We start from the raw sequence: 14,733 nt of genomic DNA on the forward strand, positions 1-14,733 counted from the left end.
ACAAGCTGGGGCGCCTTACAAAAGGCGAAAACATCAATTCAAATTGATAAATTGCCGCCAGTGCTGGTGCACGATGCGCACGTGATAAAAAGCCCGGATTAGATTTGGCAATAGATTCGTTTTTATCTCGTAAGCTCGTAGGGTTTCGTGCTAAAACAAACACACAATAAACCACAGTTTGCAATGCCAATTGTGCGAGTGCATGAGTGGACGATCGATACCTTTCTATACTGAGCAAAATAAAAAAAAAACGGCAAAAGACGAGCCACACAAACTCCTTTCACACTGACCGGTTTGCCATCAATAACCGTGCACAGAGGCCGCACGGGGTTGCACACCTTGCACACCCTGGCGTGTTGCGCCAAGCATACCTTAGCCCTCCAAAGAAGGCCCACATCGAATCGGCGTGTAAATCCAATTAATGGACTCTATTTCTAATTGAAATGTTTATAAATCTCCACTTAGGGTTGGGTCAGAGAGCGCGCGAGAGAGAGAAGGAAGAGAGGGACAAGTCACACCTTGCAAACGAATGGACCATCTCCTCCACACCACACCACGCTTCGGTTCACCATCATTATCGCCCGTGGTACGGCCCTCAGCTGGTTCGACGGGCTTTATTGGCAGGCCCTGCTGTCCGAGACCGTCCTGCGTCCAACAGTCTGGCGGCCGATCACGGAGAGAAAGGAATCCTCGGCTCTGGGTTTCTCGCCCCGGCTGCAAACGAGCGTCGAGCGCCCGATATTGGAAGACGTCAATCATTACTCATCCACACACACACACACACCTCGACTGTTCCGCTGCCGCAACAATCCCGTGACACACACACAATCAAGCAGGGAATGTACACCGCGCATAAGGGCTGGGAGGAGGAAAGCCCACGAGGGAGGTTGGTGGGAAAGCAAACGAGAAGTGTTTTCATAAATTCATTACCGCGTATCATTTATCATTTTCTCGAATTTTTAAAAACGCGTATTCGTATAAACGTGTGCTGCCTTCGTACCTCAATCCCCCTGCCGATGGGCCGACGGTGTCGTCCTTTTCTTTTTTACGCGCGCGCAAGCCTTGGGCCACGATTTTTGTTCGTACCGCTTTTGAACAATATAGCCGAACGGAATCACCGCCGGAGAGGAGCGCTGGAGAAACATTTTAAAACCCACCAGGGAATGGATGCCACCATAACAGATGGGAGGGGGAGGGGGTGGTGATTTCCAGGGAACTGAGTGCCTTGTTTTTTTTTTGTTTTTTGCTGTTAGCCCTCATCTCAATGTCCTGCCGGTTGTGGAATCGTTAAGGCAGACGATGCGTTGTTTTTTGTTGGGGTTTTGTCTTATTGGACCGACCGTCAGACGGGATGGGCAAAGGTGCGAGAATGATAATTTCATCACACACATTCGCGCTCACACCTCGCTGGCAAGGCGCAAGAACGCAGGAACGGGCAAACTCTTCCGAAGGAGGTGTCGTCCTTAGGCTGCTCGAAGCAGGTCAACAAGAGGCCACAGGGTGCAGGTAATTGCAAGCAGCAACCGTTCTGTCACCCCGATATTGATTGACAAAATCATTTGCAAGCAAAAGGGAGGTAAAACGAAAAGTACGATCGCACGGAAGAACATTCCGATGGGTGATGGGTAATGATCGTTAAATATGGAATGTGATACGAGGAATATGACCGATGGAGAGGCTGAGAATTTAATTGGATATATGAGGATATCACTTGTAACTTCATTTACTAGAACACCCTGAAAGTGTGTGCTGCTTAGAGTCAATTTAATGACGTTTCTGATCTTTATATGAGTAAGATCGCTCTTCAACTCAGAAAGCAAGTTAAATTTGAACTTCTCAGACAACAGCAGACAAATTTTGACACCTCTATCAGTCGAACTCTAACCGTGATGGCCAAAACAGTGAAGCAACTTCGTATAGAAGCGTGCGCGATCAAAGAACGGCACCGCTCTACGACGCAAACGGACATCGTGCGGCAGTTTGTAGACGTCGAACAAGTCAAATAAGTGCGCCAGCAACCACAACATCTTGGCACTATTGGACAACAATCAAAGCATCGAAAGAAGTCCTGATTCCGAATAGAGGTTCCAAAGGAAGCTGACAATGTAGACCGAGGCTACAATGCTGCGTTCGCTTGACCGGTAGGTCGATGCAATCGCCCAAACAGCTGAAATAGTACCTGAAGAACATGAACAAACATATCAGGAAGCAGCAGAACTTCGAAACTGCAATTATGCCAAATTTAGGAGATTTTCGGTAAAACTTAGATATTAAGTTTGCGAACCAGCCCAGCATCCCCCAGCTGCGTGACATCGACATTTTCTGGACTAAAATGATGCAAAAGCTCTGATCCAACAATTGTGTCCCGAAACCTGAGTAAGAATTGATAAAAATCGATGTACAAACATGCCTAAACACATGTTTTTGTCCGCCATGGCGAAAATTCCGAATAATTGACGAAAGGCACCTCTCGCACGGTCGTAGATTTATTTTTACAAGTAAGCTGAAGAATAATGACGTTTCAAATGATGTTTATGACAAGGAATTATCTGTCTTAGATGTTTGTCTATAGCCGTCCGATGCATCTGGAAGCATTCGTAGGCAAGCATTCGCAGGCATTGGAAAACCCTGTAAGTTAAACCTCACCATGCGACTGTTTGTGATGTTGAACTTACAGGTTTTTTCCAGGGGTTCTCATAGTTGAGGGACACTTCCTTGCCTCTTATGGGATGTGAACTTCATTTGATGGAAATTTAACTCTTTGGACTCAAAAATGCACCCTTTTTGGACAGGCTCCTTGGAAAATCCTATTAGATTTGTTCAACAAGGATGCTATAGAGTCCAATTCCCGTTTCATTGTGCTCATTTCCCGTAAGAAAGAGTCTATTCCTAGAATCTATCCTTCCCTATTTCAGGACTTTCCCTTTCCTTGAAGTACAACATCTCAACCACAGATCAGAAATTCTTTTTCAACGCGATCATTACATAAATTACAAATAGGAAGTCTTGAATTCCATCTTATCTCCTATTCGAAGGTGATTAGTTCACGATATCGTTATCGCTTCCTTCCAAACCACCAGAACGAAAGGAAAAATACACCTTAATTTGTCCCGGCTTTTGCTGCCGGCCAGCAACGAAAGCCCGCCCCAGTACAATGCAAGAAGCACTTGGTCGTCTCATCTCTCTGCTCAAGTCCAATTTGTTTGTCCAATCTCATACACATCCACAGCGCTCCAACCCAAACCCCACTCGAAGCAGGCTCGTTTGGTCCTCAAGGGGCGCGAGTACTTGCGAGATGGGCTTTTGAAGACACACTGCAAAACTGCACAGTTAGCAGCTTCCAGCAAATTAGTTGGCACCAGCTCCCCCAACCTCCCACCCCCCACAACCCCGGGAATTGCAACGGCCCAAGTGTCATAAGTAACGTTTTGTGCCTCCCATTCGTTGGCACCTTGTGGTAGCAAAGACAAAACAAAGCACAAAAAAGAGGATCATCATGTTTCCCCCCTCCAGGGCAGCCCCGGTTCTGGGTCAATGCCGGTGGATGGTAGAGCCCGGGTTGAACCGCGAACCATCAAAATCTGTTAATTTATTGAATAAAATTTATTATATTTTGATCATTAGTTACCACACACCACCGACGTCCCTGCGCGATCGTCAATGCCGCGAAGTCTCCTCGGAAAGGGAACCATGGTGAGAAGGGGGAGGAGACCCGAGGGCTCATCAATCTTTCTCCACTATTGGTTGATTACTGTACTGTGGTCGCGGGCACACAGTTGCGCGCACAGTGCGCCTTGGTAGAATTATCGTTGTGGGCTCTTCCCTGTCCTCTTTCCCCTCCCGACGGTGATTTTGGTGGATCAGCATCCTTTACAAACGGTTTGTTCTGTTGGTTCGTTTGATATCTGTGCAGTTGGCTGCAAACTGCTGCCGGGCCCTAGAGTGCCCAGGCCGAGCCGTGTATTTATGCTCGTCAACAACAGTTTGAGTGGCTGGGGATCCACCTCTCGCCCCTCGTGTGAGAGTAGGGGACGGGGATAGGAGGAGTTCATAAGCAACATCAAGAAAGAAGGGCAAAACTGGCACTAGAAGAGGAAGAAAAGGTGCGAACGCTTTCGCACGCACCGTGGTTTGGGCCCCAGGAGAGCCCAAAGGAGAAGATATGATCCGTCGCCGTGTATGTGTGTGTGTGTGTCTGTGTGCCGCCGTGTTTGTTGCGGGAAGCCAAACGGTGATCATGTCAAGGGCAAGCCCATTTATCAGCTCACAAAATCATTAAAAAAGTTAACCGTAAGTGGCCGGGCTTCGCGGAGTTAAGCGGCACGAAGGACAGACAAGAACGAGAAGCGGCAAGGAATTCTGGTTGAAGGAAGCGCAGTACACGTTCTATTACTTTTTATCCACCCAATGGTTGTACCATTGTTTTACCGGATCTGTTCGCATACCCCAGCAGCAGGAGAATGTGCAGCAGAGGATTGCAGGAAAAGTGCATTCGCGCAATTGTTGGGCCGAGGGCTTTTACTCATATATACATGAACATGGGGTGCGTGAGGTTGAGAGGTTGCGGCGCAGAGGTTAAAGGTGTCGGACCGTTGCTCAGCCCCAGTGTAATGAATAGGCACAAAGCTGACAAAATATTTATTTCATAGAATTATGACACTGGCGGTGGTGGTGGTGGTGATGATGGTGATGGTTGCGAATAGGGCAATGAATCATGTCATTTGCTCAAATGCTGCGAATAGGAATATGAACGGACCAACCAACCGGCAGGTGCGGATCTCGTTCGTTTGCATGCGATCGTGGTAATGGAATTGATAATGGCGATGGTGGTACTGTTGTTTATTATCGTTGTTTCTGCTCATTGCAAATTGCATTGGTAACGAGAAGTGTTGAGCTTTTCATCGGAGTCTAATTAAAAATTGCTTTTTTAAACGACTATTTTCTTTCATACAAGTTCAACGTTCAATACTACAAAATCGGAACAATTATTCTACTTGACTTGGTAATGGGATAATGCATGCATTAAAAAGAAACACATGCATTACAAAGAACAAACAAAGAAATAGAGAGTGATGATACACAATCTAAAACAAAGATATTTCAATTGTTCAAAATTTGCTCTAAGGTTTCGTTAATTTATGATCGTTAATTTTGCGACCAAGAATTGTGCGACCCAGGTTGGTAGCAAATTCTTAGTTGCCAAATTCTTGTTCGCAATTATCTTGGTCGTAAAATTCTTGGTCGCAAAATTCTTGGTCGCAAAATTCTTGCAAAATACGGCATGAGTCGGACTGCAAACGGCCACCAGTGTGAGCCACATGGAGTTGCTGTACCCCAGAGAACCAGCAACTAACTCATCTACGTGTTCTCATCGATATTAAACGGAACATTTAGCGATTAACTCTCAACAGTACACTCCCATACCTTTTCCCACGCAATCAAGTACTGCAATAGGGACATCTGTCGCAAACCATTTTCACCGTTGACTAAAGGAAATGACTGGAACCTACACTCAAAATCTACCCCGTCTCGCAGTGTCCACCATGTAATCATCCTTGCGCTCAAACCAATCACTTCCCTTCCGCATGTGCACTTTATTGCTGGAAAAGTGCAACTGCACATGAACAATAATGAGTTCACAATAGTGAGTAAAAGTAAAGCAACCTCAAACCTCGTCAGTGCCGTAATTAGACACTCCGGAAACCACTAAAAACATTCGACCCGAAGGGATCCAAAAATTCCCACACTGACCAACAAACACTGATTCAGGATGCGAGATTTTTAGCTTCGTTTCACCCCGATTCGTCTAACCCCACTTGGAAGGGTAATGTCGAACATTAAACTGTTATTGTGGATGCATTTAATGTACAGGGGGGGCAAAGTTCCCAAGAGCAAACCACTAAAACGGGAAGGAACTGGAAAGTTAATCAAATAACATTATCAACCGAAACGCTACCGATTTGATGTCCTGGAATTGTAAGGGACAGTGTGAGAGATAGAGAGAGAGATAGAAAAAGAGAAAGAATGAAAAAAGCTACTCGGTACTTACCCGAAGCAGTAATTACACCTTTAAGCACACAGATTTGACGTGCAATGCACGATGTACGGTCAGTGGTGCATGAACATAAATTACACAAGGGGGACAGCAACATGACAGGACCAACCAACAGCGTCCGATGTTGAATTGTGCTGTCCGATTTATGTACGAATCAAAATGCCACCACCACCGCCACAGATACGCACATCCTTTTGCCCCATGTGTCCATTCCGGAAGCAGGTTGCAGGATATATGTGGACAGCATGTATCCTGTGGACGGCGAGAAAGCGAGAGGGGCGCACGAGGAGCCCGCCGCTGCTGCTCACTGCACCGGAACCGAACCGGAAAAAAGCACTCGAACGTGGAAAAATGTTGCAGTTGCACCACCAACAGCAGTAGTAGCATGAACAATCGCCGAAGCGTAAATGCAGGGACGGTAGGGGGGTAATTTCGTTTTTCGGGACATATTCCCGCGATTTGTTTGCCCGTTGAAGTTTCGATTAATCCGGGAGGGGGTTGTTTCGGCAACTGTTTCAATCGCTGCAACAGAAAAGGGTCGCTTAAAAAAGTGTGAATTTTATAATTACAATTGGTTGGTTTTTAATGATTTCTACCCTCATCTTTTTTTTTTCTCGCTGCCAATTCCTCCTCTCACTCATGCACCCTGCCGGATGATGATGAATGTGGTTCGCCCATTCACATCGAGTCCCATAAATCGTTCTTCCGACGCTGGAACGCTGAAACGTGCTGAAGTGTGTACCGTGGCGGCTGATAATTTACTGTTCACAACCTTTAGCACCCGATTCCGAGCCTTCGATCGATTGCTGTTTTTAATGCAGGAATCCAATCCGTTTGCTGTTTGTGTTGTTTGTGTAGAGAGTAGCTGTGTAAAGGTTGCTGGTTGGAACAAGACTATATTTCTAGAATCTTACATTAATAATCATAGCCTACTATTTTACTCAAGGCTTGCTCTTCAACACTCCTCCTCAAGCCTCAGAGATACCCATTAACTCGCGACTAATCTCGAATTTAGTCCGTTGCAATGGTTTAGTAAGTCCATCTGCAATCTGGTCCTCCGTGCTAACATATTCTAGAGTGACAATCCCACGGCTGAGAGCATCTTTGATGAAATGGTGACGAATATCAATGTGTTTCGTTCGTGGATGATACCCACCATTCTTCGCGATCGCAATGCAGCTTTGATTGTCACAACGAATTTCAATCACTTCATCCGCATTCGCCAGTTTCGCAGAAAGTCCGCGCCACCATGAGGCTTCCTGTACCGCCGCCGATACAGACATGTATTCAGCCTCACACGTAGATAAGGCTACCGTCGGTTGCTTCTTGCACATTCATGAAATTGCTCCTCCTTGCGCCATAAAGATGTTGCCAGTGGTGGATTTTCGTTCATCTGGATCAGATCCCCAATCAGCATCACAGTAACCGATAATTTTCGAATCTACATTTTTTTGTAAACCAATTTAAAATTAGAAGTCCCTCGAAGATAGCGCATAACATGCTTCACTCCGTTCCAGTGTTTTTGTCCTGGATTTTTGTTGAATCGACTCAGCATGTTCACCGCGTACAGAATGTCTGGTCGAGTACTTTGTGCCAAATACATCAAACACCCAACGGCTTCTTGATACGGCACATCTTTCATCGCAGCAGTTTCATTGTTACTCTTCGGACTTTCTTCCTTGGTCAGCTTCTCACTGTTGTTCATTGGAACTGCCACTGGTTTACATTTATCCATATTGAACCTCTTTAAAATAGATTCTATGTAGATTTCTTGATCCAACTTGATGGTTTCTTTTGTCCGTTGAATCCTTATACCTAGGCAGTGCTGTGCTGCTCCTAAATCCTTCATACGGAAACAACTACAAAGATGTTTCTTCAGCTGCTTTTTCCATGCCACATCGTTGCTAAAAATCATCATGTCGTCAACGTATATAGCAACGATAATGATCTTACCTCCTTCGCTACCTACATACACGCAAGGATCGTACTGAGTTGGTATCAGGCCGAACCGTTGTAATGCTGCATCCAGTTTGTTGTTCCAAACTCGGCTCGCCTGCTTCAAACCATAAATAGCTTTGTTAAGTTTACATACCAACGTTTTCCGCTGTCCATCAACGAAGCAAGGTGGTTGCTCCATGTAAATATCTTCATCAAGATCTCCTTGCAGAAATGCTGTTACTGCATCCATTTGATCTATCATCAGATCATGCTTGATAGCCAGGGCAAAAGGTATCGCAGCGAACAATACCGTACCACGGGAGCGTACGTTTCATCATAATCTTCCCCCTTTCGCTGTGAGAATCCTTTGACGACCAAACGAGCCTTGTAACGAGTTAAATTTCCAGATGAATCGCATTTAGTCCGATACACCCATTTGCATTTTATGGCTTGTCTTCCTTTCGGGAGCGAAGTTAGCGTCCAGGTTTTGTTCTCCATCAGAGCGTTATACTCCTCCTGCATGGCAGTCCCCCATTCTTTGCTATCATCCCTAGCGAGTGCTTCTTGGTGTGAAACAGGATCAGCATATGTTCCACTGTACATACCAGACGCAACTGCTACAAAGCCATCGACATCGCTTCCGGAAAACCCAAGAAAATCACTCGAATCGTCTTCAGATTGTACCAACGTTTCTGTACTAGTGTTGTTTTCGTCATCTGTCGTACTTTCATCGAGTTCACCATCCGTTTCTGCATCATTTTCTTCCAACGTGCTGTCTGATCCAGCATCGGGTGCAAAATTGGGAACCGGGATTTGCACAGGTTGGATTGAAGTTGTTTCCTCGATGTCCAGTCTAACGAATGTTCTTCTTGGCTCTTGCATTGCTGTAACTGTCACGTTCGATGAACAACCTTCATCTAAAAAAATTACTTCGCGGCTAATGATCGTTTGCTTCTTTTTATGGTCGTACAGACGATATCCTTTCGTTTCTTCATCAAAGCCAGTCAGAACGCACTCATGAGATTTCGGATCCCATTTACGTCGCTTCTCCTTCGGAATCATTACCATCGCTTTCGTTCCAAACACACGCAGATGTGAAAGATCAGGTTTTCTTCCATTCCACGCTTCTTCAGGAGTTAAATTGTGTCCACGTGTAGGAGAACGATTGATAAGATAAACTGCTGTTGAAACCGCCTCCGCCCAAAAACCTTTGGTCATGTTTCCTTCGAACAGTAAACACCGCGCCATTTCCACAATAGTTCTGTTGGCACGTTCCGCCAGTCCATTTTGCTGTGGTGTGTATCCGTTCGAAGTTTCATGGCGGATGCCCTCTTTCTGCAAGAACGATGTTAGGGATTTGTTCATATATTCCTTACCGTTATCTGTACGTAGTGTTTTAAGCTTCCTTCCGCTTTGACGCTCCGCCATCGCGTGGAATCTCTTGAAGGCTTCGAAAACTTCTACTTCAGATTTCGTCTTAAGGAAATAAACGAATATACGCCTCGTCTTGTCATCGATGAACGTGATGTAGTATCGATGTCCACCAAGCGAGTGCGTTTCCATCGGTCCATTAATGTCCGAATGAACCAAATCCAAGACATTTTCAGCTCGAGAACCTTTCTTCGGAAACGGTAACTTCGAATGTTTGCCTAACGGGCAAACTCTGCAATCCGCACCGTCCATATTTTTCAATGTGATGCCAGTTGCCAAACCACCAGCAAGTTTCTTGAGATTCACAGCACCCAGATGCCCCATCCGTTTATGCCACAATTCGAAACTTTCTGCTGTGTTACACGACAGAGCCTCCTGCATGTTGTTCGCTACCTGTTCCACCTTGAACTGATTATTGTTGTGAATACCAGTAAGCACCAACTTGCCGCTAGGGTTATATACTTTGCAACCTTTGGTGTTGAATTGAACAGTATATCCCTTTTCTACCATCCTGCTAACCGAAAGTAAATTCGATGTTAAACCTGGAATCAGCTTTACATCGCTGATCGTTACAATCTCTTCCATGCATTTCGGTTGTATTATAGCAGTTCCACGAGCGACAATGTCCAGAGTTCCTCCGTTAGCAGCAACTACTTTACCTGTTGCGTTTTGCAGGTTGCTCAATAAATCCTTGTTGCTAGTCATGTGCGCATACGCTGCCGAATCCAAAATCCACTCGTTAGCTTCACTGTTTCCAAATGTCGATAGCACCGTACACAACGTTGTTCCTCCTTTTCGATCATCCTTGCAGAATTTCGCAATATGACCATACCGGCCACATTTCCTACATTGCGGACCTTTCGACGAAGAAGGCTTCTGTTTTGGCTTGAAAACTTCACGACGTTTGTTAGTGGCTAACGCTTGAACATTTTCGTTACATAGCAACGGCCTCTCTTGAAGAAGTTTTGTCTTCACATAGTCGCCTGTGATTGCAACACCAGAATTCTCCATAGCCAAAATCATCGGTCGATACTCTTCCGGTAAACCAGCCAAAAGAATCATTCCTACCCACAAGTCGGGCAATTTGGAAACCAATGGCATTTAGTTGGTTTGCCGTGGATATTACCTGATTCACGTATGAATTCATTGAGCCACATGTATCCAAATCAGACTTAATCAGCTTGTGAAGCAAGCCGATTTGCCTAGAAAGCCCTTTATCCTCAAACGCCATTTCCAATTTGTCCCAAGCAGATCGAGCCGATTCCGCGTCTTCAATATGGACATAAATTGTTGGGTCGAGTAAAAGGATGAGCTTCAATCTGGCTTGCAAATCCTTTTTTTCGTCCACCGTTTCGAAAGTTCCATCCTCTTTTTCACAGGTTTTACTACTTCCCAAAGTCCTTCGAGTTGTAGAAACGTTTTAGCAGCAAACTTCCAGGATGTCCAATTTTCCCGACCGAGCAGACGTTCAATGGAGGGAATACTTGTCGAACCGACGAAACTTGACGAGGAATTGCTTGAGCTAGGAAGCGCCATTTTCACTAAACTTTCTAGATTCAAGTCTTCGATATTCTGGATCTTTAATCAATTTTCGAGTCTGGGCCCATAACCTGTAGAGAGTAGCTGTGTAAAGGTTGCTGGTTGGAACAAGACTATATTTCTAGAATCTTACATTAATAATCATAGCCTACTATTTTACTCAAGGCTTGCTCTTCAACAGTTTGATTATTGAAATTTTGACACTTTACCAGCGACCCCAGGCCCGTCCCACGTGTTTGATGATGGACGGTTTAAAAGTGGTTCGTTTCAATTCGCTCGTAATTAATTTGAGCTTTTTTGACTTTTAAAAGGTTAAAAGTCTTTACAGAATCCATCAATTGATGAATTAATTAATTCATTTCGCCCTTTTACGATTACAACTGTTCAAAAGATGCATTTTTCCTACAAAAACTAATCCTTTTTGCTCTTAGCAAAACTTTCCCGAATTAAATGTCACGGCCCCCCCCGTCACGGCAAAGGACGCTTGGCAACTTTTAAGCCACTCCACAGATAAACACGCTCAATTAGCTTCGTCAGCTGCAGCACCCAGCGAAGAGCGAACATCATTAGCATACGAAATCGACCCTTCGCGCGCGACACAATATTGTGCTACACACACACACCGGGCATCGCTTTTAAAACGTGACCGCGCCACCGCCACCGGGCATCTATTTCGGGCACGCCCGAGCATTACTACTAACCGAATTTCGTGTTAAGATTGGGGCTGCTCTACTCTGTCCACCCGCGTTTGTGCAGCAAACACGGCCGACAACGACAACGCTCCGTAGTACAATTGCTTCGCGATTATCGCGCGTTGTGTGCGTGTTGTACTTGAAAAACTCACTCTCCCCATAGCTTGGCATAGCTCAGATGCTTCGTGTGCGTCCTTCGCGAGAGTGGTTAAAGATAAAAACGTTCCGATAGCGCGACACTGCCGTTTCTTCGGTGTAAATCTTTGCCGTACAGCACCTAAAATGAAGAAAGAACACACACACATACATAGAATGAGATCTTTTATCCTTTGGTGGGGGGGTTTTGTTACAATCATGCTGCTGCCGGAGAGCTCGATTCCGCACAATCGGCATGAGTTTATCACGGGCAGAGGGACTTCCATCGGGGGGGGCGGATGTTAACACAATGCTGAGGGCGGAGACTGCTTGTGCAAATTTTCTTAAGCAGATTGAGCTGCTCGTTCACAATTACGCTCCAACAGTTCGTTGGTATATTTGCCGTTCGGAGGAAAATAAAAACAAAATCCACCGCCACACCGACCAAAGAAAGTTGCAAATAATCAACCGGCACAGCCGGTAAATTGGTGTGTTGAGGGCCATGAGGGGGGATGAGAAGGAACGGTGGGAGTGCGCACGTGAAAGGGAAGTTTGTAATCTTCCGTTACACAATCGGCGCTGGAGATTTATGCCGGCTGGAAGGTGGGCGCCGCAATGTAAAATAAACTCTGCTGTATTTAAGACGAGCGTTTGTCCTTTTTTGTCGTGTCCCAGGAAAGGACCTTCTTGAGAAGTCTTTTGAAACGAGCTTGAGGGATGAATGGTGAAGAGGCAAGAGCATTTCTTACTCTTCGGCTTACCGGGATGCTATTAGAAGGGTTTTCTTGGAAGCTATTGATCCAATCGAAACGTTCGGCGCACGGTCCATTTAATCGATGCTGATACTGAAGATGAGTGCAAACATATGGATAAGTTAAAACTTGCTACCTTCCGCGATGGGGGTGGGGTTCTTCTCATTTACCTTTCTCAAGAAAGGCATATTGAAGGCGGTCTTTAAGCACATTATGCTTTCTAGCCGGAAAGATTCACTATGTCTTACTACGCTACTTACTACGGTGATATAATGTTTCTTCATTTTGCTTCACCACAAACCTTTCGTTTCATTTCGTAAACTTTATTCTTATTCCACCCGGAACGGACCAGTGTTCCACGGGCAGGCACTTACAGCTCGTCACCCTTTGCCTTCTTCGATCGCGGTTCTTCGCCCCGGTTGGTCCGAAACTCCGCGTAGCGGCTCTCGAGAAACTCGAAAAGTGCACTCATGCAACTGTACGATGTCATCTCATGTTTGATATGGCCTGCGGGGACGAATTAGAACAGAGAGAATGCCAATTAACAACCACTACTACCACTTCTTCGACGCAGTTCAATCGATCTCTAGATAAGAACGGCAAGCAAGCCCATTTGCAGCCCGTTGCTGCATGCTATGTAGCCATTTTATGAAGCATCATTCACATCGCAGCAGGCATGGATATGGTGCCTTGACACCCTTGTGCTTGCACTTACCGGCCGAGTGTCGGGGAATATCGTGCTTGGTGATTGTCAGCGGGGTGTCGAGTGGATCCTTAGCCGTCACCCAATTGCGGCCAATCTGCGGCAATGAGAAGCAAACGAAAGAAACAAAAAATCACTCGTCGCACTCCCATAACAACCCATCATCCATCGTCATTTACCTTTTTCAACGCTTCCGGCACGAGCGAACTCGCGTGGACACTGTCGGTAAACCCGACCGCAAACACTTTGTCGCGGAAAAAGTCCGGAAATCGTTGCGCCAGCTCGACCGTTACCACACCACCGTAGCTGTGCGCGACGATCGCGACCGATTCGGGCCGGCTGGCCAGAATGTACTGCTCCAGCACGGTGGCGGCGTGCTCGGTCGGGTTGCGGCTGCCACGGATCGGCTTCCGCGCTCCCTTCACCGTGCGATAGTTGTCGTTCGTGTTGAGCAGCAGCACCTCGTAGCCCAGCTCGCGGCCCCTCCTGATGTACGGGATCTGCGTGCCCGAATCGAGACAATCGTTGATGATGAGGCTGCGGGCCCACTGGCCGGCCCGAACCACGCCGCTGCCATGTATCAGTACGAGCAGCTTCTTCGGCCGGTCTAACTTTTCCACCGTGCTAAACACGAACGTGGCCTCCTCGGGGGGCACATCGGCCGGCACGTACAGCTTCTTCATTCCTTCCTTTTCCTCCAGCCGCTCGTAGACGTACTGCGTGATGACGTCGCCGAGCGCCTCGTAGTGGGCCTGATTCTCCGACAGCGACGTGTACACCTGATAGTCGAAGACGCGATCCGTCAGCTTGCCCGTGTCCTTGTCAAGCTGGCGCAGCTTTCCTTCTGTGGAAGGGTGATAACGAAGATAAACAACTGCTTCCGGCACTCGGGAAACCTCTCGCACTCACCTTCATTGAACCCGTAGCCGAACCCCTCCAAGGTGGTCGGATAGGTGCGTTCCTCTGAGGCTGCCATTCGGATGCCGGAAATCGCTACGAGCGCCGCTGTCACTGGTGCTGCTGCTGCTGTTGCTTGACGCCACCGGAACAACCCGCCCGACGGTGCTGCTAGTAGTTTGGCGTGCTGCTGCTGCTGGAACAGACGAAGCAGAACCCTCATAAGCTATCGGCTAGCTGCCGGCGGCGACGGTCTCGTTCGCGAACAACCGTGTTTCCCTTCTACGCCTTCTACCAAAACCACACTGACCAGCTGCAATGCACCGAGAGTGAGCGAGATTATGTAAAGTGCAGGATACATTGATTAAATAACCACCCGAGTACGCTAGTACACGCCCGAGCTAGTACGCACCACCTTTGTTTATGTCCTCGAACAGGCCACTCGTAGCAGTGGCAGTCTTGCTTGTTCCGCTTTTTCGCGCTATTTGTTTTGAAATTTGGCATTGATCTCGTTTGCCCCGTTTGACAGATGGTTTCGTTAAAAAAACGGGCTCTAATGGCTTCGTTCAATCGCAAGCGTTTCAAACGGGT

At 46.6% G+C, this 14,733-nt stretch overlaps 1 protein-coding gene across 3 annotated transcripts; it reads right to left on the reverse strand.

Annotated features, from left to right (window-relative positions):
* Positions 1-12,844: 12,844 nt before the first annotated feature.
* LOC120908582 (FAM172 family protein homolog CG10038) lies at positions 12,845-14,671 on the reverse strand. 3 transcript variants are annotated; one of them, XM_040319756.1, is made up of 5 exons: positions 14,555-14,671; positions 14,155-14,455; positions 13,425-14,089; positions 13,258-13,342; positions 12,845-13,049 (listed from the first exon to the last, which is right to left on the reverse strand). In XM_040319756.1, the coding sequence occupies exons 2-5, from the start codon at positions 14,363-14,365 to the stop codon at positions 12,913-12,915; spliced, it is 1,098 nt and encodes a 365-aa protein (XP_040175690.1). In that variant the 5' UTR covers positions 14,366-14,455; positions 14,555-14,671; the 3' UTR covers positions 12,845-12,912. The 3 variants fall into 3 exon arrangements, with proteins under 3 accessions (XP_040175690.1, XP_040175689.1, XP_040175688.1); XM_040319755.1 differs by having other exon boundaries at positions 14,155-14,335; positions 14,453-14,568; XM_040319754.1 differs by lacking the exon at positions 14,555-14,671 and having other exon boundaries at positions 14,155-14,341; positions 14,453-14,531.
* Positions 14,672-14,733: the final 62 nt, after the last annotated feature.

The sequence above is a fragment of the Anopheles arabiensis genome, chromosome 2, assembly GCF_016920715.1.
Source record: "Anopheles arabiensis isolate DONGOLA chromosome 2, AaraD3, whole genome shotgun sequence".
In the NCBI taxonomy this organism is placed as follows: domain Eukaryota; kingdom Metazoa; phylum Arthropoda; class Insecta; order Diptera; family Culicidae; genus Anopheles; species Anopheles arabiensis.